Source organism: Lampetra fluviatilis, chromosome 59 (assembly GCF_964198595.1).
Source record: "Lampetra fluviatilis chromosome 59, kcLamFluv1.1, whole genome shotgun sequence".
Taxonomy (NCBI): Eukaryota; Metazoa; Chordata; class Hyperoartia; order Petromyzontiformes; family Petromyzontidae; genus Lampetra; species Lampetra fluviatilis.
In genome coordinates this window covers 6,635,338-6,657,927 of record NC_136333.1, presented here as the reverse complement: position 1 = coordinate 6,657,927, position 22,590 = coordinate 6,635,338, and the positions used below count along the sequence as shown (strand labels likewise).

At 49.6% G+C, this 22,590-nt stretch overlaps 2 protein-coding genes across 4 annotated transcripts in view; both read right to left on the bottom strand.

Annotated features, from left to right (window-relative positions):
* The window catches only part of SLC24A5 (solute carrier family 24 member 5), a 39,179-nt gene extending 19,110 nt beyond the window's left edge, over positions 1-20,069 (bottom strand). For 2 of the 3 annotated variants that reach the window (XM_078880987.1, XM_078880989.1), the window contains exons 1-5: positions 19,749-20,069; positions 15,526-15,730; positions 6,378-6,557; positions 2,486-2,569; positions 2,006-2,109 (exon numbers count right to left, since the gene is read on the bottom strand). In XM_078880987.1, coding sequence (XP_078737113.1) covers positions 2,006-2,109; positions 2,486-2,569; positions 6,378-6,557; positions 15,526-15,682 — 525 coding nt within the window. In that variant the 5' untranslated portion in view covers positions 15,683-15,730; positions 19,749-20,069. The remainder of the gene's footprint in view (positions 1-2,005; positions 2,110-2,485; positions 2,570-6,377; positions 6,558-15,525; positions 15,731-19,748) is intronic. The other variant, XM_078880988.1, reaches the window with a different exon arrangement.
* LOC144950851 (uncharacterized) lies at positions 8,517-13,229 on the bottom strand. The gene is made up of 2 exons (XM_078880986.1): positions 12,815-13,229; positions 8,517-9,022 (listed from the first exon to the last, which is right to left on the bottom strand). Exons 1-2 carry the CDS (start codon positions 13,159-13,161, stop codon positions 8,950-8,952), a joined length of 420 nt encoding a protein of 139 aa, XP_078737112.1. The 5' UTR covers positions 13,162-13,229; the 3' UTR covers positions 8,517-8,949.
* Positions 20,070-22,590: the final 2,521 nt, after the last annotated feature.

Here is a 22,590-nt window from a genome sequence, read left to right as displayed (position 1 = left end):
TTGACCCTACACCTTGCCAGCGTGCAACGTTTGCCCAACGTTTGCACGTTCACTGGGCTGTTACAGACGCAGACACCGCATTTAGGGCCTATTTGACTCGTAGAAACTCGAAACAAATCGCCAGATCTTCTTGGTTCTTTCGGTAAAGTCACGTAGAATGGAAATAATAAAATAATAAAAATAAAACATCATTCTCAAGACGTTTCGGCCACAACGCAAGCAGCCGTCCTCAGGTGGAGAGCCGGTCTGTCGAGCAGACTTAATGCCTCGCAACTCTTTCCTTTCCTTCCCTGTGCTTTCTTTTTGGGAGGTCTCCGCGCCTACCGGCGGTGTACGGAGCAGGGGGGCCCCGCGCTAACGTACCAACGGCGACAGCAGGCAGCAGATCCAAGAAGATGAATCCCTGCAGTCACGAAAGCTTTAAATCGAAATTTAAATCGCCCGATCTCCATATTTACATGCACGGTAGGCACAATATCTTCTCCTGCCTCACCTTCTCCTCCACCCCTCCTCGTAGTTGTTTACCCAGGAAAGTCTCGCTGAGTCTCTTGACTCGTTATCAGGAGGATCCTGTCAAGATATCGCAAGAGGGGGTGGCGACGGTTGTGATGTCTGATCCCAGTTGGGTAATTTGCAGGTATTAGACTGGCAAAATGGACCCATTGATATAACTGCTCGAACCGAGCTATGGCTGTTCTGATTCTTCTTTTGTTTCAAAGACAACGCATTTATTAACAGAGAATGATTGTTTGCATGTTTTGACACAAGTACGTGTGGTTAATGCAGACTTTATGCCTTGCAAAATGTATTTATTTGGTGTTTGAACACATTAACACCTCTATAATTGCCCCCCTCCCTCCATCCCCCGCGATTATATAATTCCTCTTCACAGCCATCTCTTAGACACACTTAAGCGGTTGTGCTTTCGCTACGTTGTCCCCACCTGAAGAAGGACGCTTGTGTTGCACCCAAAACGTCGTGATTTAATTTAGTTGTTTTCATTTATTTTATTAAATCTTTTACCTACGTGACTTTACCGAAAAAAACAAAGAGTAAGCACCTTAACACCTCCTGTTTTATTGCCAGAAAGGGTAAGAACTTCTTCTTATTTTTCATCATTTTGGATACTGCCTAAAAGGTCCCATAGGGGTCTTGAATGTCCACTGCGAAGCAGACGGTGCAATTTTGTTATCGTTAAAACACACCTCTGTATCAATCACGACCTCCTCCTGTACATCAGGCGAGGTAGTTACCATCTCGCCACCGCGACGTGGAAACCACCCCCCCCAAAAAAAAAACCAGCGCTAAAAGGCTTCGCCTTGACGCGCTCGCCGATTAATCAGCCAGTCCCCCTCCCAACGACGAGGCCGATTCATCCCCCTCGCGTCGTAGGCCTCGTCGCCCCCGCGGTGGGATGTCGCCTTCATTGCGTCGCGCGTGGCGTAGCGTCGTGTCTTTGTGAATGGGGTTACCCGCTCTCGAGGGCAAATCGGCGCGTTGGGACGCGTTGCTGTGCGTTCGTGCGCGCTCGCAAATCTTTCCTTTCCTTTCTAGGTTTGAAGCTTTCGTGACTGCAAGGATTCATATTGTTAGGTTTTTTTCCGGTAAAGTCACGTAGGTAAAAAAATTTAAATTAATAAAAGTAAAATCAAAATAAAATAAAAATCACGACGTTTCGGAAGCAACACAAGCCTCCGTCTTCAGGTGGAACAGTCACAGCACGATAGCCCTATCAAGTGAGAGAAATTACAGGAAAACCGTGTCTCTATATATACTGGTTAAGGATGGGAGGAGCCAAGGTAGGCCCTGAAAACCATTGTTGTGAGGTTCGGTGCGGCTGAAGCACGCCGCTAGGAATGAGCCCTTGTTGTGCAAACCAGCTGCGGCTGATGTAAAGGTGCGTGCAAAAGGGACTAAGCCCTTCCTTTCCTTCCCTGTGCTTTCTTTTTGGGAGGTCGCGCCTACCGGCGGCGTACGGAGCAGGGTTTGCCCCGCGCTTACGTACCGACGGCGACAGCAGGCAGCAGATCGCGCAAATTCCCAGCAGGTTGTAGACGGCCGAGCCCACGATCGTACTGACTCCGATGTCTCCCTTGGTCACGAACACACCTGCGCGAAGGTGGAAAGGAAACGCACGGGCACGCCGTGATAACCCACGCGGCAGACGCACGACCCTTTGCGTAGCCCCAACAGTATGTCGAGGCTATATTGGATGGGGTTATTTGTGTGCGTTTCAGTTTTCAGTTTTCATTGATTAGGTATAGCCCTGTGTGCCATTCGGCTCTTGAATCGGGTGCAACCGCAATTTTTTTTTTTACAAAAAACATCTTCAAGTGAATATGTGACTAAGTGCAAACAGAAATCCAAGAAAAGACAGCAAAGTCTTCCGGAAAAAGCACCGTACATCAAAAAAATCCCAGTGGGTAACGCGTCTCTCCCCCTAAGTGCGCGTCCCACTAAGTGCGTGTCCGTGTCAGTGGCAGACCTAGGAATGCGGTGACCATCTCCGGTGCCGAGCTGCCAGCCGCCATGAATGTGGCTCCTGCCACATCCAGCGTGAGACCGAGGCCTGTGTCAGGAAGACAGAAAGATGGGGGTGGGGGACAAAGCATGGTCAGGTCACGCAACGCACATTTGCAGCGATTTGTTGATCCACCGCTGGACGAAAACCACCCCGTGCTGTTGTTAGCCATGGGAGTTGTTTGACGATATAATGCGTTTATCAGAATGTTTATTTAGACCGGAGGAATCCGATGAGCCGCGAAGCTCTTTTACAACAAACGTCCGGTGTGGACGGGTCGGCAAGAAGGTTTTTAAGGTTCACGTTTATTTTGTTTCACCGGCTGAGAGCTCAATTTGCACGGTCGGCTACGTACGGCGCGAAAGAAGTTCAACACATACTCTTAGGTTTTTTTCGGTAAAGTCACGTAGGTAAAAATTTAAATTAATAAAAGTAAAATAAAAAATCACGACGTTTCGGAGGCAACACAAGCTTCCGTCTTCAGGTGGAACCGTCACAGCACGATAGCTGTATCAAGTGCTACTTGATACAGCAATCGTAGTATTTACTTGATACAGCAATCGTGCTGTGACGGTTCCACCTGAAGACGGAAGCTTGTGTTGCCTCCGAAACATCGTGATTTTTTATTTTTATTTTATTAATTTTAATTCATTTTTTACCTACGTGACTTTACCGAAAAAACCTAAGAGTATGAATCCTTGCAGTCACGAAAGCTTCAAATCTAAGTTCAACACACACACATTTGCAAGTGTGACCTGGGGCGTTAGTCTGCCAGTAGGGGGCAATGATTGCTTTGCATGATCCCCTTCGAGTAATTTGCAGAAAAAGACGTTTGCTTTGTATTCCAGAGAATACGCCACGTGCATCTCTGTAATCTTCATAACCACGATGACCTAGTACAGATACATGTGTGTTGACTGACTCTCTGTGTTGCATTACATTATATTTCGATATTTTACTATGTTATTTAATTTTAGTGTGTCTTTCTCCTGATTTTCAAGCTTGCGTTGCCGTGCCGCGTCGTCATCTTACTTGCAGCAGCATCACGTTGCCGTCCACTCATTGATATGCTATTTTTTTCTCTGTCCCCTCCCTCTCTCCGCCCCCGCTCCCCTCTCTATATTTAAGGGACCGTCACAGAAACGACCTCTCTCTTTGTGCCGATGTGTTCTCTCTCTGTGTGTCCTTGTGATGTCTGTCTGCTTGTATGTCTGTCTATAGTTTTCTAGTTAGATTTTTGTTGCTATTTCTTTTATGCCTGATGATGATTGCTTGTGTTGCAATCGAAACGTCGTAATATGCTATTATTTAATTTATTATTTTATCTTTAGACGTGACTTAACCAAAAGAACCAAAGAAAAAATGTGAAGCCAAATTACAGCTTTTGAAAAGGTTTAATTATACCTCTTGGAACCGAGTTTCTCACAATTCTAGTTGTGAACGTACAAAAAAATGCTTCGCACGAAGCGTTTCACAAAGCAAAAAGAAGTCTGAAAAGTCGTGACCGTGTGATTGTGTACTGAGCTCGCAAATGCAGAGCACTGCAGTGTACGCACTGTGATTACATGAGTAGAAAGGCTAAAGCGCAGGACTGAAATTGCTCGCTCATGCCACTCCACCTGAGGACGGTTACTTGCGTTGTGGCCGAAACGTCGTGAGAATTATTTAATGATGTTGTATTTTATTATTTAATTATTTCCATTCTACGTGACTTTACCGAAAGAACCAAGAAGATGAAAAAGAGTGCCGTTCGAGAGGGCATTTTGTCCTACTCATCCACGCTGACGTACACACACGTGTGTGTTGAACTTCTCTGCGCGTGCCCTTTCTGGGAGTGCGCGAGACGTGGCCAAACTTTATTGAGAAGATAAATAATCGAAAACACAAATTAAGCACGGGGCACGCAAGTACAACTAATTTGTTTAATCAAACCCTGTGTGTTTATTGACATTGTAAAAAACATTAGCATTGAGAACCAAAGGGGTGCAAGGCTGTGGTCAAAGTGAAGAACCACTGCATTTACATCATCAAGGCTGCATCACGTGATTAGAAAGGCTCAGTGGATACACTCAACGCACCAAAATCAGGCATCCCGATTGTAGAGTTTAAAAGCAGTGGTATTTTTTTTATAATTTAGCAGTGTTACTATTATAATGTGAGGAATTTACAATAAAAGTAGCAATGCATTATTTACGCTGAAACAAAAGTCTATAAAATCGATTACAAATGGAGCAAAAAAAAAGCTATTACTGTAATTGTTTTACAAATGGTGATTGCAATTTCGGAAAACAAAATTGGATCATTTAAAACGGCTGTTGTGTTTAGATTGCCATTTTTTATTTTTTGCATTGACCGATTTTTACGGTTCAATAAAACTCGGCGCAATGAACAATCACGACCTTGAAGTTGTTATTGTACGAATGGACGAAGCTACAGTCATCTTTTTTTTGTTATAATGTCCGTAAGCGGGCAAGTGTGCGTCTTGATGCACCGAACAATTTGTGGGTTTGCCGCCCGTCGCAGAGGTTCGTTGTTCTAGCCCCAGCGGACACCCCCGGTCGATACTGTGGGTGAATAGAGCACACGTTTACGCTTAGCAGTCGACGTTAAGGATCCCTTGATGTCCTTTAAAAAAAAAAAAAAGGGAGTATGCCAGCGCCACGCCGACTGTCGCGGTCCAAATTTGAAACAAAACCAAAAAAATCACTCGCTAAATTATTGAATTCGAAACAATCACATCGCCAGGTTTTTTGTCAATTCTCGGAAGCTGGATGGGAAATATTTACCGGGGCGGCCACTGGAGTTAAAGCCGTGAGAATGTCTTCAACACGTGGCGTTGCTACCTACCCGCTTGGCCACGTCACCGCTCACACTTTTTTTTATTGTGGGCCCCTCTTTTGTTTTGGGCCTTGGACAATGTCCCATTTGCCCAGCCGAGGCAGGGGAGTGGGTCGATGGGTAATCACCCCTTTAGACCCTACTGGTAAATATAAACATTTTATTGATTTTATTGATATTTACCAGCGGAAATACATTGAAAGTATTTCTCTATTGTTGTTAATAAATGTAGGTCGCTATTTGTATGTGTGCACGTTTGTTGAACTTCTTTCGCGCCCAACTGTGACTTCCTAATGTCGGAAGGAAGAGCGTTCCAGACGGCCGGGAGAAGCGCATCTGACCGCCTTTGTTGCATAATTAGCCAAAATCCGCCGCTGCGTTCACGTGGTGGTTTACGCTCCTGGACGAAATCAGCGAGGTAATGCGGTTCACTTGCGGCAAGCATTTTTTAAATCCTTTATATTAAGTTCGCTTGCTTGCTTGCGCGCTTACGACCGTGCAAATCTTTCGGTCGTTTTTTAACCCACTTCCCGTGATGCAATCGAGCTGACATTTTGCACACAGACTCGTTGTGCGTGACAATTTATTTTCGTGAAAAACTTTTTTCTAAAATTTTCAACATTTTAGGAATTTTTTTAAAATATTTAATTACCAATTGCTTAATGGTGGCAGGCAATCATCTGACCTATAGGTGGCAGCCATCTCAAGCCAACAAAAATGTACAATATAAACAATCATACAAAGACTGAAAACCTTATAATCCTCATATACGACTTTCCTTATATTTAATTAAAAAAACCAATGTGATAAAAATGAAACTCTTACTCAAGAAAAACGGAAATGAATAATAAAATAAAACCGATGCCACGCATATAAAGGATTTATAGTGAAAAACTTAGTTTTTACAGGTTACTTTTTTAACCAATCTCCCACCCCCCCCCCAAACCTTTCCCCTACCCCCTTCGCCACCCTAACAACCCTCTAGATCCGCGTATTCTCCGCAGCCACGCCGACTCACGATCGCTGATGAGCTCGAGCGAGGGCAGGAAGTAATAGTCACACACGATGGCGATGGCGAGGAGGAGGTAGAGGGCGATGATGATGTAGATGAGGACACCGCCCTCACGCTGCTCCTCCGGAGTGAAGAAGCCGGGGGGGAACTCGTCCGAAGCAGGTCCCACGCACCCCGTGTCGTTCCCTGCGCGACGGACATCGTGACGATCACCCCCAGCACGTAGCCACTTATCGTCGACGGCAGCGGCGTCATCATTCAAATTCTTTGGTTGCTTTCGGTAAAGTCACGTAGGTAGAAAAAATGATAGCAATAAAATAACTAAAATGGAAATAAAGTGAATTAAAAAATGAGAAAAATATCACGACGTTTCGATCGCAACACAAGCGGTCGTCATCAGGAAAAGGGGGGTTAGCCTCTAAAGGAAAACCTTTATAAAATAGTTCGCTTGTGTTGCGATCGAAACGTCGTGATATATTTTTTATTAACTTTATATTTATTATTTCTATCCACGTGACTTCACCGAAAGAATCAAAGAATATGAATTTCTGCAGTCACGAAAGTTTTCAGTCTAAATCATCATCATCATTCATTCCTGATGGTGTTCGTAGCTGCTGCTGCTACTGCTGCTCATCTCTGGTCGAGAATTTTTCGACCCAATCCCAGCCACTCGATTTCGAGGGGGTGCGGATATCTTTCGATTTAAAGCTTTCGTGACTGCCGGGATTCATCTTCTTGGTTCTTTCGGTAAAGTCACGTAGAAGGGAAGTAATAAAATAATAAAAATAAAAAATTATCAAATAATTATTACGACGTTTCGGCCACAACGCAAGCAACCGTCCTCAAATGAAGACGTTGTCTTTCCCGACAGACCTGTTCTTCACCTGAGGACGGCTGCTTGCGTTGTGGCCGAAACGTCGTGAGAATTATTTTATTAGGTTTTATTTTTATTATTTTATTATTTCCATTCTATGTGACTTTACCGAAAGAACCGAGAAGGTGCGGATATCTTCCAGCCCCAGGCGACGTCCCGAGCCGGGCATCTCCCTCTGCCCTCCGTGGTCGTCACACGCATCGGAAATCCCTTTCGTCTTTTCTTTTTGTTGTTTTCTTCACGGCCGAAGTTATCCGCGACCCTTTTCACCCGATCCTCCTCCTCCTTTTTATCCACTGGATGGATTATTATTGTCGATGCCCCCACCCTCTCCCTCCCTGCGGTTGAGTTCACCTATTCACAGTGTGTAGTAATCTCTCGTTTTTTTATGAGATTTTTTTTCTGTACACAAGAAACAAAGGCCCGGAGTAGAACGTTGGTTGACAACAACAACAACAAAACAATATCCCGCCAGGACCGTGAATCTGACACGTCCTGATTGATGGGAGGCGGTGGGAGAGGGTGGTAGACAATCCGTTGGAAGCGTGGATGAGAGAATTCGTTGTTTCGTTGTACATAGAAAAATCGCGTTGGTAGAAGATTCGTAATTTTTGTTGTTAAAACGTCGTGACGAGGAAGAAGAGGCGGCGGGCGGGGGTGGGGGATGTGTTTAATATACGTGTAGTAACGCTCACGACTCGTTCACACCGGAGTTGGAGGCACACTTGTTTATTTAACACCAACGTTGTGACATACACATTTGAGGGGGTATCGGCCCCCTCACCCGTCTATCTGAGGACACACCTCTCTAGCTAACCCTAGCCTGCCTCTGAGTCCTCCACTAATGGGCTAGGGGAGGCTATCTTGGCCCGACACTGGTCAGTCGGGCCCGGTACCCAGAGTCCAGACCAGCACTGGCTCTGGCTCTGGTACCACGCCACTGGCTCGAGCCTGCGCGGTCCTGATAAGGACGGCGTACCAGGGGGAGTCCAGGGCTCTATCTCCGACGTCTTCCGCCTCCTCTTCTTTAGCTAAACATCACTCCCGAGCCCTTCGATACATTCCCCTTTTATACCCAACCCCTCCCTGAGGGGTGGGGCCCCGGGGGATCATAACGACCGAATCGACCCCCCAGGGTGTCTGGCGCGGACGTCGCAGAGGGCACCTGCTTGTGCACACATGTAGCCCCGCCTACTGTGTTTGTTTACCATAGGCTGCCATGCATAACGGGCTCTCTCTCCAACACCCCTACATCACTCCCCCCCGCATAGCATGCAGCCGTCCCGGCTGCCAACATACAAAAATTTGACAATAAAGGTGCCTTCACCCCCTGACCGCGCGTGTGCCTCACTATTTTTGAACATTAACAGGAACCAGAACAAGAACGCAACAACAAGATGAGAAACAACCCGACGCACCCCCCCCCCGAATAAATACGAATTCCGTAAAAAAAACAGCCTATATACAATCAGCAGGGAACCCACCACGCACACACAACACACGGTGAACCCAACATATGTACATCCGAGGAGCGGGGAACACACCACCCACACAACACCCAATAAACACAACAGCTATGTACACATTTTCCGGCCTCACAACAGTTTGCGCATTTTAGCGCGCGTCCTTGCAGCGGGCCCCTCGCACGGGGTAACCCCGCGTGGCGGACCATCAGGTGGCGACTGTCCGTCTTGGGGTGAGCATTCATCCGACTCCGCGTGACCCTCGGTATCCGCAGGAGGGGTGATCGGGCGTGAGCCCGTCACTCCCGATGCTCCTGAAGGTGGCACAGCCGGCAAGGCATTAGGTGAGAGCGACGGAGACGGACCCAGCGAGTCGGCCGACCCCCCACACGTTTGGCCACGCGCGTGTGAAGTGGGATTGTGTACCGCTGCGAAGGGTTTCAACCTAGAGGGGTGCACGAACCATCTCCGCTTCCCCCACTTTATGCGCACGCACTGCGGACGTAACACCTCCACCACTTCCACAGGGCCCCGCCACGGCCGCACCAGTTTAGAGGAGGTTGCCAGTGGCACCTGGGGGCAGTGCAACCATGCCTTGTCCCCCGGCTTCCACTGCAGTATGTGCGCTCGACTCAATCTGAGGCGCTCATTCGCCTTCTGACGGAGGTCAGAGTTTTGCATTGCAGCATCCCGTGCCTCGGTCAATTTGTCCAGATTAAATTTAACATGGTCAGCCAGATTAGTTTTTCCCTGCGGCACGGGGATCCGCAACTGGGCACGAACAGGCGGGTCTGGTTCTCGGCCGTACATGAGGTAAAAGGGAGAAAACCCCGTAGCTGCATGGGGTGCCATCCGGTACGCCGCCAAGACCCCCTGAATTTGTAGGTCCCAATCCGTTTGCGAGTCCGAAACTTGTTGTGATAACATGGACGAGATGGTGCGATGCAAACGTTCGACCATCCCGTCAGTTTGTGGGTGATATGGGGAGGTCCGAATTTTCTTTGTGCCCAGGAGATCGCAGACTTGTCTGAGTAGTTTACCGGAAAAATTTCTGCCCTGGTCGGTCAGCAACCTCTCCGGAGCACCTTTGTCCAGGACATAACCCTGAACAAAGGCCTCCACGATGGCTGCTGCCGACTGGTTGGCCAGAGGCCAGGCCATAGGCCAGCGTGTAAAATACTCGACACCAGTCAACAAATATCTATTCCCCCTGGGGGTGGCGGGGAATGGTCCCAAAATGTCCAGAGCGACCAGCTCGTTTATCCTGGACACTTTGATCGATTGCAAAGGCGGGTTAGACTCCCGTGCCGGCGGTTTGCGTTGTGCACATTGAGGGCATGATCCCAACAAATCCCCAACATCCCTCGTCATGCCAGGCCAATAAAAATCAAGTTGCAACAAGGCGAGAGTCTTTTGGGTCCCCAGGTGTAGGAGGCGCTCATGAGCGGCCCATACCACCCTACCCCGCAACCCAGTAGGGACCACCAGCCGATGTCGGCGTGACTTCCCGTCCCAATGCATCAGCAGACCTTGGCACATTTCCCATGCGTCGGAACCACCTCTTTTTCCCCCCGCCGCACCGCCAATGCGACGTCGCCACCCGAGGAGGGAGACATCCTCCATCTGGAGGCGCCCCCATTCAATGACGGGCAACCCCAACAGGGAATCTTTGCCCTGTTGTTCGATCGAATTAGGAACCACTGCATCGTCGTCGTTGGCGGCCGCCAAGACAGGTAGCGATGTGTCCCCTGGAGGCCTGCAACGTCCAGACCCCAGGAGGCATGCACACTCGGAGGCGGTTGGCAAGCGTGACAGAGCGTCCGCGTTGGTGTGGCGAACGCCCTTACGGTATGTGGTTTGGAAATCGTAATCCTGGAGGACCTCCAACCATCGGGACAATTGTCCCGATGGCTGTTGAACCCTCAGGGCGTACTGCAGTGCCGCATGATCTGTGCGGACGGTGAAACGCCGACTGTACAGATATGGGCGATACTGTTGGATGAAATGGACAATTGCCAACAGTTCCCTACGGGTGACACAATATCGTTGCTCCGCTGGAGACAACACCCGACTGCCGTACGCAACCACATGTTCCACGCCGTCAACCACCTGGGAGAGCACGCCCCCAATACCCGTGTTGCTCGCATCGGTGTCGAGCAAGAACGGTTTTGAAAAATCAGGGTAAATCAGGGGAGGAGCGTTTACCAAAGCATCCCGAAGGGAGCAAAAAGCAGCCTCCTCCTCCTGACCCCAGCAAAACCGAACCCCTTTAGATGTTAAAGCATGTAGGGGTTTGGCGATAGTCGCAAAATTAGCGACGAAGCGTCTATAATACGACGCAAACCCAATAAAACTCCTAACCTCTCCCACTGAGGTGGGAGTCGGCCAGGAGCTTACACACTGCGTTTTGGCGGGATCGGTAGAAATACCTGAGCGCCCCACGATGTGCCCCAAATAACGCACCGACTCGCGTAACAAATGGCATTTTTGGGGCTTAAATTTCAAATTAGCAGCCCGCATCTTTAGGAAAACCGCCCGCAACCTCTGGAGATGTTCCTCAAAAGTTTTGCCAAAGACAATGACGTCATCCAAATAAATCAGGCACGACTCCCATTGCAATCCAGCCAAAACCAATTCCATCAACCGCTGGAAAGTTGCCGGCGCTGAGTGTAAGCCCATCGGCAACCGGTTGAATTGAAACAGGCCGTGCGGAGTACGGAAAGCAGTTTTAGGCTTTGAATCATCGTCCAGAGGAAGCTGCCAGAATCCCGAAAGTAAGTCCAATGTGGAGAAGAATCGCGCTCCCGCCAAGGCGTCAAGCGATTCGTCCATCCGTGGGAGCGGGTATGCGTCGGCAACCGTAATTTTATTAAGGCGCCGAAAGTCAACGCAAAACCGCAACGAACCGTCCTGCTTCTTAACCAGGACGATCGGCGCTCCCCAAGGGCTGTTGGAGGGAGAAATTATGTCGGCGGCTAGCATGTCATCAACAGCCGATTTGACATGGTCCTTTTCGGCGGGACTCAACCGAAAAGGATTTAGGCGTATTGGCGCGCTGTCACCCGTATCAATATGGTGACGCAGCAGATGAGTGCAGCCCAAATCGTATTTATCCCGACTGAAAACGTCGGAAAATTCCCTCAGTAGTGTCTTAAGACGTTGGCGCTCTAAATTTGACAGGTCCGTCGATCCCGCGCAAAGCGCCTCGAGCCACCCTTCATCGCTGTCTGAATGTGGTCGCGGTGCAGGGGCAGCGCCGACATGACTCGCGACGGGTTCCTCACAGGGCACCGGCGTTGCGTGAGCAAGCACGGTCCCCTGTGGGACCACCACCGTCTGCGAGCCCACATTGAGGACCGCGATGAAGGGTTCTCCATCCCCTCTCACTATGGTCTGGGCCGGGAGTAAATTAGGTCCACTGACCCCGGCCCTAGACGGTCCCAGCAAAACCCCTTGAGCCCCAATGCCCTTAGCGAAGGGCCGCCGAAGTCTCAAAGGAATTAACATTTGTGCCCCCGGAGGAACGCGCACCGTTCTATCTACGAACGCCGGCTCGTAGCGGGGGATGGCAAAAACGCCATGCGTCGGCCCGATGGGAGCTCAATGCATCCCTGGTCGATTAATATCCTAATCGGCATTTTGGCCAGGAAATCCGTCCCCAGCAGGCACGGGACCGCCAGCGAGGAGGAAACAAAAATCGGCCCAGATAATTTAATATCCCCGACACAAATTTGGGCTCGAATTTGTCCGATGATGCCAAGTGAACCCCCGTTAGCAGCAAAGAATGGCACGTTAACAGGCATCAAAGGACGGCTTTGGGCAGGGAGAATGTTATAAATCAACTCCGAAATAATGGTCGCCGATGCTCCTGTATCGACCAGGATGCGCACCTCGACCCCATCGATGTGACCCACAACGGCCGACGACCCTGACGACGCGGCTACAACCCGATGGGCCAACACGGACCACTGGCTGGGTTCAATCTGAGTACCCAGAGCGGTGCGTGTTGGTGCCATGGTACGCGATATTGGCCCCCCCTTCGCTGCGGTGTTTAAGTGTGCGACGGGCGTATGCGTGGGCCAAACGTGAGGGGTGCCGCGACTCGCCGGATTATGATGGTGGAGCTTGTGACGAGGGCCGGCGTCCCGTTGAGGTGTCGTCCTGCGCTGCCCAGGAGAGCGGCACCCCGAGGCGACGTGGCCCCGGATGCCGCAGTTGTAACAGCGTGGAAGCGCTGGTGACGACGATGGATGTTGTAGACGGCTTGAACCGGCCCGGTCCTCCCGTACTCCCGCTCCATGCTGCCGTTGATGGTCGATGGCGCAAACCTCTTCCGCCGGGAGGGTGGCTGCAGCGACGGCACGCCCGCTCGCCGCCTTGCTGGCCTTCCGTCGTTGAGAGGACAGGTTTGCGTGGAGAAGACGGGCCGCTTGGAGGGAGCACATCTCTGCATCGTCCTGTGCGACAATGACGATGTCTAAGTCGTCCGCCAGCAAAAGTATCTTCTCTGTCACCATGGCGTCGACACCCTCGTCATCCATTCGTGGAAAGGCCTCCTTCGCCAGTGCCAGGAGGCTTGTGCGGTACGCCAGGGGCGACTCCTTCGTCCCCCGCTGGCGATCGTAAAAGAGTTGGCGACAGTCCGATGGTGGACCATATACCGCCGACAGCACCTGCATCGCCTTCCGCAGCGTGGAGCGCCTCTCCTTCGAAGCCGATGTTAGAGTGGCGAGGGCGTCGCTGTCGAGAAGTGCTGGCAGCGCGCGGAGAGCCTCGGCGTCTGTCCACTGTGCCATCTCCTGGTGAGCGAGGAAGCGCCGCTGGAAGCCGCCCCAGTCGCCATCCTCGCCCACAAATTCCTTGAGTGGAGGTAGCCGCTGATGTAAGGCAGCGGCTGCAGAGGAAGAACGCACTCCCTCGTCCGCCTCACTCAACTCAGCGTCGGCACGAACCAGCGATGGCATCGCCGGTCGCACCCGTGGTGACGTTCCGCCCGTTGGTGGTGACGCGGCAGGTACTGTACTCCCGCCGTTGGACGCGATGCTTAGAGCGGCCACGCCCTCAACAGCAGCTGCAGCGATGGCGGGAGTTTCAAAATGTTGCTCCGTGGAAATGGCGGGAAGGCGCTGTGATCGTCGGCTGCCGTTGCCCCGTGGCGGTCCCGCAGCCCCCAGCTGCGTGATGGTGTCGAGCATGGCGGCTGCGGCGTACAGCAGCTCGGTCAGCTTCGCGTGCGCCTCCCTCAGCCCCTCCATCGACGGCTCCCCTTCCTCCAGCTGCTGTGGCGTGGATGCGCCCAGCCCCGGCTGGTCGATGGCATCTTCAGCCGTCTCGGGCCCTCCGACTGCAGTGGTGTCTTCTGCCTCTGGTACCCCGACTCGAGTCGTCCGGCGTGTATCCATGTTCGTACTTTGTTTCACTTCTGACGCCAGATGTAGTAACGCTCACGACTCGTTCACACCGGAGTTGGAGGCACACTTGTTTATTTAACACCAACGTTGTGACATACACATTTGAGGGGGTATCGGCCCCCTCACCCGTCTATCTGAGGACACACCTCTCTAGCTAACCCTAGCCTGCCTCTGAGTCCTCCACTAATGGGCTAGGGGAGGCTATCTTGGCCCGACACTGGTCAGTCGGGCCCGGTACCCAGAGTCCAGACCAGCACTGGCTCTGGCTCTGGTACCACGCCACTGGCTCGAGCCTGCGCGGTCCTGATAAGGACGGCGTACCAGGGGGAGTCCAGGGCTCTATCTCCGACGTCTTCCGCCTCCTCTTCTTTAGCTAAACATCACTCCCGAGCCCTTCGATACATTCCCCTTTTATACCCAACCCCTCCCTGAGGGGTGGGGCCCCGGGGGATCATAACGACCGAATCGACCCCCCAGGGTGTCTGGCGCGGACGTCGCAGAGGGCACCTGCTTGTGCACACATGTAGCCCCGCCTACTGTGTTTGTTTACCATAGGCTGCCATGCATAACGGGCTCTCTCTCCAACACCCCTACATACGGCTGGGGGAGTCCCTGGCTTATATGGCCGGAGGTTGTGGTGGGGCGAAGAGAAGTGTTGAGTGTAAGCCGAGGATGTCGCTCCCAAAATCAGCAGCACGTAAATGCTGGACAGCCGCTCGTCAAATCTCCCACGTCCCAAAGCAGAGTCTCATCACTCCCCCTAACCGCTGCGCGAACGTTCTCTCATTACACAGTAACGCATCGGTATGATTCTACGATACGATGTATAACAGCGCAGTGGTTACCTTACACTTCTACCCAAGTTTTACTCAGCAGATTGGTGAAGGTGAGCTGCTTTGACGTGGGTGTATAGAAGCACTGTGCACAGTGCCGGATAAAGCCCCTCCCTGCACGACGGACACAATAATCCCCTGTGGGCTGGCGTAACCAGGAGGTTCCTACCAGTACTGTGTTACGCCTTCGACGTGTATTCCCTATACTCGCTTAACGACCAAATCACTTAACGACCAGATTTCGTGGAACAAATGACCGTCGTTAAGAGGGCTTCTACGGTACATACGAAATTAGTATGACTATTACCCATTTTAGATTTGAAGCTTTCGTGACTGCAAGGATTCATACTCTTAGTTCTTTCGGTAAAGTCACGTAGGTAAAAAATGAAATAAAAATTAATAAAAATAAAACAATAAAAAACAAAAAATCACGACGTTTCGGAGGCAACACAAGTATCCGTCATCAGGTGGGACCGTCACAGGCAGATTTGCTGCATCGAGTGTTTTATTTTTATTATTTTTTTTTTCATTTTTTTACCTACGTGACTTTACCGAAAGAACTAAGGGCATTACCCGTTTCATCATCTCGTCTAACACGCATGTGGTTGGAGTGGTGGGCTCCCGTCCCAGCCTCGTGCCCCACGGCGTAGTCCAGACGGAGCAGCAACAGAAGCGTTGACGAGGCCCCCAAGATGCAGCGAGCAGCACTGCTGCCAAGACTTGGGTCCATGTCAGCTTGTCGGAGAAGGCTGCTCCCCACCCACTCCTCCTCTCTTCCCTGCTACACACGAAGCACGCGCAACCACGCCACGTACGACGCGCAGCAGCAGCAGTCACGCACAGAATCGGATGTATTCGTACTGCAGGAGGAATCCGATGAGGGACAAAGCTCACAGATGTCCAGCAAGGGCATGAGGTCAAAACGTTACAACAGCAAACAAACACGATAGGAGTGAAAATTATAGGAAAATGTATGCAAATCATCACACAAAAATGTACAACTGAAACGAAACTATTTTTTATTTCACCAGGTAAAGCTCATTGAGCTTCTAGATTTGAAGCTTTCGTGACTGCAAGGATTCATACTCTGTGGGTTTTTTAGGTAAAGTCACTTAAGCGGTTGTGCTTTCGCTACGTTGTCCCCACCTGGAAAAGGGCGCTTGTGTTGCGCCCGAAACGTCGTGATTTAATTTAGTTGTTTTCATTTATTTTATTTTCTTTTTTACCTACGTGACTTTACAGAGAAAAAACAAAGAGTATGAATCCACTGAGATTATTAGCTTCTTCTTTAGCAGGGGCCTGACCACAAATGATAGCTCAATGAAGTGGCTTAACACGTGGAAATTTTGCGGTGCCATATACTATAAACGCATGTTTCTAAACGTGGAGAGGAATAAAACTGGAGGATTCAGAGAAGAAATCCACGCGACCACGAGAAAAACACGGGAAGAACACGCAAACTCCTAACATACAGGCATCAGGGTCGGGATCGAACCCACGATCTCCTGCATTCCAGGCGAGGTAGTAAACATCTCGCCACGTGGCACCCCTTAAATAAATTATACATAAACTCGGTGTTTGAGCTGCTGGCGACTCCCATGCCATGTGCGGGTCGTGGGGGCTGTTTGACCATACTTCACCACACTACCCAGTGCATGTTAGTGAAGACGACAACGTAGCCCATCCAAGCACCGTCCAAATTCAACTCTGCTTAGCTTCGGAGATCTGACGCATTGGCATCACACGGCAGGCTACCCGATTATACTGGTAGGAACCACCTGGTTCCACTAGCCCACAGGGGATTATTGTGTCCGTCGTGCAGGAAGGGGCTGGGTGGGGAGGGTGGGGAGGGGCTGGGTGGGGAGGGGAGGGGCTGGGTGGGGAGGGTGGGGCTAGGTGGGGGGTGGAAGGGGTGAGGCTGGGTGGGGAGGGGCTGGTCACCCCGTGGTGCCCTTATAAAACTCAACGTTTAACCTACTCACGCCGGCTTGTGCCCGCCCTCACAGTTGGCCATATTTGCGGAATACACCACGCCGCCGTTGACCCTGGCCATTGACCGAGCAACCCAACGTTCCTACCAGCTCCCTCCGCAGGAATGTGTTCATTCTCACGGCTGGAATTTGGCCAAAGAAAGAGCAAACACAGATTTCACGTCACGGGTTTTCGCGAATTCCTCTGTGACTGGGCTGAGAAGCCATCGACTCACTGCGCCTGAGAACTTCAGCCGTGCCAGCTCAGTGGTCTGACCTCTGAGCAACTGGGGTCACTTATGGGGCCGTCCATAAATGACGTCACGCGATTTTGGACGATTTTTGACCCCCCCCCCCCCACCTCGTCACAAAGCGTCACAAAAAGTCAGACCCCCCCTAAAATATGACGTCACAAAGCTCTGCCCCCCCCCCCAAAAACATATTTCCATTTTGAAAATAAAAAATGCTTCAAATCGCTTAAAACTCTGATGTTGTAGAAGTGTTGTTATAACAATTAGTGTTGTTATAACAATTCTATATTTATTTAAAGTTGCGCATTTTGATGTGACGTCACATGTCTCAATCAAACCCCCCCCCCCCCTCGTCACACATCGTCACAAATGTCTGACCCCACCCCCCCTAGGTGCGTGACGTCATTTAATAGGGCTGGACATCATCGTTAGGTATTATGAGACGCGCAGGAGGGAGGTGAGGACGCGAAACTACACAGCCTACCATCAAAAGCATCACGGGGGAAAACAAATTGTGCTGCATTGCTTGTATGTGGGAAAATTAAATTGAAGATTAATGTCTCTCGTTTCACATTTTTGGAAGATGTTAATCTCTTTAAAGGTGACCACGCACATTCCGAAAATGCAATGCATGCATTCCTGTATTTTTAATTTCACTTACCGAACTCAGGAATCCATATATTCTGGATTTTAATTCGCATTTTTACCCACCTCCCCGCCCCCCCCCCTTCTGTATTTGAAGACAAAAATTGGGGGAGCGTCTGACAGTCCTTAGAAGACGGCATGTGCAACATGAGCGCAGCATTAAACCCATCCGTGACCATACTTCACCATGACTCGTACACACCGGGGTTAATACTGGCAGGAACCTCCTGGTTACACCAGCCCACAGGGGATTATTGTGTCCGTCCGTCCGTCGTGCAGGGAGGGGCTGGGTGGGGAGGAGAGGGTGGGGAGGGGCTGGGTGCGAAGGGGAGGGTGGGGAGGGGCTGGGTGCGAAGGGGAGGGTGGGGAGGGGCTGGGTGGGGAGGTGAGGGAGGGGCTGGGTGGGGAGGGTGGGGCTGGGTGGGGAGGGGAGGGTGGGGAGGGGCTGGTTGGAGAGGGGAGGGTGGGGAGGGGCTGGGTGGGGAGGGGCTGGGTGGGGAGGGTGGGGCTGGGTGGGGGGTGGGAGGGGCTGGGTGGGGAGGGACTGGGTGCGGAGGGTGAGGGCTGGGTGGGGAGGGGCTGGTCACCCCGTGGTGCCCTTATAAAACTCAACGTTTAACCTACTCACGCCGGCTTGTGCCCGCCCTCACAGTCGGCCATATTTGCGGAATACACCACGCCGCCGTTGACCCTGGCCATTGACCGAGCAACCCAACGTTCCTACCAGCTCCCTCCGCAGGAATGTGTTTATTGGCTGCACCATCATCAGCAGCAGCCACGATCTATCCACTGCTGAATTAAAGCCTTCAGCAAGGCGTCGACAAGAACGAAACAACTGTATGTGTAGTACAGTACAAACTACACAACACATTGCATCAAAATAGAACAATGCGCAGTGATTTGAAATGCTGTTCCTTTTTAATCATTTGTAAATACTAGAATGTCGGGGGCCTTATTCTAGATCCTTCAGAGGGCTTATCGGTGCTTTGCCCATCGCCCCCACTGATGTCCTCTATCCCCCCCCCCATATATTATAATATTTATTGGGGCGGGGGGGGGACACATCCTCAAATATGCTCAAAATGTCCCCCCCAATAAATTGCTATAAAAATATAATGGCTATGCTATGTAAATAAAAACAACAATTTGCTAAACCTTGGCCACAATATCAGGACTTGTCTTCATATAAATGAATGTAGATACTACTGACTCTATTGTGTGTAGGGTGTGTAGGCATGTATGTAGATACTACTGACTCTATTGTATGTAGGGTGAGTCTACATTTATGTAGATACTACTGACTCTATTGTGTGTAGGATATACTGCACAATGGGTTTTTTTAACCTGCGCCAAAATAAACCAAAAACCAAACCAGCTCGCCTGTTGACAAAGTAATCGGAATTCTATTCTGAGGATCTTTAAATGGATCAAAATGTACGGCATAGACCGATCCGCATCACAAAAATGAAACTTTCAACGAACGCTATACACACACCTCAAGCAGAAGTGAGTGCATGAAATAGACTCCGTAACAGAGCACACCTCGCAAGGCCATGCATAATGGGAACATAGATCGACGAAAGTTGCCAAGATACCGTTGAACCAAAATCATTTATATTCAGGCCGATCCATTCATAGATATCCCACGTATGCGTAACGTCCATCTTCGATTCTTCTCGCACGGGTTAATGAGCGCGGTGAAAGAGATGGCTCCCACGTCTTACAAACGTCGAGTGGTGCACAGAAAAGATGTAACGAGCTCTGTTGAGAATGGTGGCATGTAAGAGGCTCCGAAAAATCAATATATACAAATGATCGAACACGAATTTCTCCCAACAAAATGGAATAGACTATCTATAAATGCATCAACGTATACACACACACACACAATATTAATATAAAATTCGACTTCTGTGGTTGTATAACGTACCTACCGAGCAGAGATGACGATGACAATCAAACTCTTAAGACAAAGCAAAAAAAAAATAGCAGCACAAAATCGCCTTATTATAATAAGTATTGTTCCTCTTCCACTCTTGTCACTCCTTGATTCTTTTGCGGTGCGTGCCGGACACCGAACGAATTTTCACTGTGACAGGCAGCAAAAGGCACCACAAAAGTCTATGGGGGTGGTGGTGGTGGTTGGGTGGTGGGTGGCGGTGAGCGAATATAGATCCCTGAACTTTCTTGTGCGTGTGAAACTGCGTGCAATGGGAAGAATTGCAAAGCACAAGACGGGGAAGCAGTGAAACAGCAGCAGCAGGAGGTTTGGTGGTGGTGGTGGCACGCGTGACGCAAGTCAGCTGAGATCACGAGTTTGAGCACTCTTAATCCGTTTTTTCACTGCATACGGAGGGCTTTGTTGAGATTGTAGAACGGGGAGGGTGGGAGCAAAACGTTGAATACAGCCCAATACACTGTACTCTAGGAGTCCTAGAAGCTATAGGCTATAGAGTACATAACGTTCAGTCATGCCCAATCCACTGCTGGATGAAGGTCGGTAGGCAGCACCACGTGTGGTGTGTGTGAAATGTGGCTACTGCCAACTACTATTTTTATTTCGATTTAAAGCTTTCGTGACTGCAGGGATTCATCTTCTTGGTTCTTTCGGTAAAGTCACGTAGAAGGGAAGTAATAAAATAATAAAAATAAAACATAATAAAATAATTCTCACGACGTTTCGGCCACAACGCAAGCAGCCGTCCTCAGACGCTGTCTCCCCGACAGACCTGGTCTTCACCTGAGGACGGCTGCTTGCGTTGTGGCCGAAACGTCGTGAGAATTATTTTATTATGTTTTATTTTTACTATTTTTATTTTACCAGGTAAGGCCCGCTGAGATGTATATTGATCTTTTGTCAGAAGCGACCTGGCCACAAGTGATTGATCAACATCTATAATAGAGGTTTTGATGGGTTAGATTGCGTAAATTTAAATGTGTCGTAAATCACTCCACCAACTGACACAACCAATTAGTAAGATGAGTAAACCCAAGTTGTGGGTGTTGGTGGGTTTAAAGACACATTTATACTGGTAGGAACCTCTGGTTACACCAGCCCACAGGGGATTATTGTGTCCGTCTGCCCGTCGTGCAGGGAGGGGCTGGGTGGGGAGGGAGGGGCTGGGTGGGGAGGGGATAGTGGGGAGGGGCTGGGTGGGGCTGGGTGGGGAGGGGCTGGTCACCCCGTGGTGCCCTTATAAAACTCAACGTTTAACCTACTCACGCCGGCTTGTGCCCGCCCTCACAGTCGGGCATATTTGCGGAATACACCACGCCGCCGTTGACCCTGGTCATTGACCGAGCAACCCAATGTTCCTACCAGCTCCCTCCGCAGGAATGTGTTCTTTAGGCGATTTATCCCAAAACATCTCTATTATAGATGTTGAGCAATCACGTGTGGCCAGATCGCTTCTGAAAACGATTTACGTAGCTCAGATCTAACCCAAAAACATTTATTGTGGATAATGTTGGTCGCGAAAGAACTACGTGTTAAACTGCTCAACATCTCTCACTCTGTGATTGTTGAGTGATGATCCACCAAGCATCTGAACACGAGCTGATTTCCATTTGCTTCATCTCCCAGCGTCTACGTCCGCCTGAGCGCATGTTCCGTTCCTAATTCCTGTCGCCTGTAGTCCAGAATCGGAATATTTATTCACGTAGGCTTTCGCGACCAATATTATTCATAATCAACGTTTTTGGGTGAGATCGCGCTATTTATAAATGTGTCGTAACCCTCCACCACCCGACACTGAAGCGTGAAACCACAAAAATTGTAAATGTTGTGGTTTCACTCTTCAACACACCGGTGGACTACAGTAGTGAACTATTCATATTCTTGGTTCTTTCGGTAAAGTCACGTAGAAGGGAAATAATAAAATAATATAAATCTCAAACAATAAACATTCTCACGACGTTTCGACTGCAACACAAGCAATCATCATCAAGTGTGACTTTTTTCAAATTGTCTTGCTGTGGATTTCACACCTGATGATGATTGCTTGTGTTGCAGTCGAAACGTCGTGAGAATTTTTATTGTTTTATATTAATATTATTTTATTATTTCCCTTTTACGTGACTTTTTTTACCTACGTGACTTTACTGAAAGAACCAAGAATATGAATCCCTGCAGTCACGAAAGCTTTAAATCGATATTTAGTGAACTATTTGTCTTTTGTCAACGTGACACTTTTTTTACTGATTGGTCGTGTCGGGTGGTGGAGGGTTACGACACATTTATAAATAACGCGATCTGACCCAAAAACGTTTATTATGAATATGTATTCATACTGGAGGAATCCGATTAACTATAAAGCTCTTTTTTCACAGATGCCCAGTAGTTTTCACAGATGTCCACAGCCGATATTGGTTCCACCTCTAAGGTAGCAAACACTTTCGTAGTACACATCTATGGGGCCGTCCATAAATGACGTCACGCACCTAGGGGAGGGGGGGGGACGAGGGGGGGGGTGTTTGAGATATGTGACGTCACGTAAAAATGCGCAACTTTAAATAAATATAGACAACACGTTCTACTTAATTAAATAGACTTTTAAATAAATGTTTTCTCCTACAACATCAGAGTGCAGCGCCACATTAAATACGCACTACAACGACAATAGTTTAAAGCGATTTGAAGCATGTTTAATATATTTTTTTTGGGGGGGGGGGGCAGTGCTTTGTGACGTCATATTTGAGGGGGGGGCTGACTTTTGGTGACGTCATGTGACGAGGGGGGGGGGTCAACCCAGAGGTAAATAACCTCTGGGTTG

Bases quoted from the DNA above. Each gene is read 5' to 3' on its own strand.
- LOC144950851 (XM_078880986.1), bottom strand. From the start codon at position 13,161: ATGCAGAGATGTGCTCCCTCCAAGCGGCCCGTCTTCTCCACGCAAACC. The intron at 9,023-12,814 runs GCGAGTCGCGGC...TGCCACCTTCAG, and splicing joins AGCTCCACCATCATAATCCG to GAGCATCGGGAGTGACGGGC.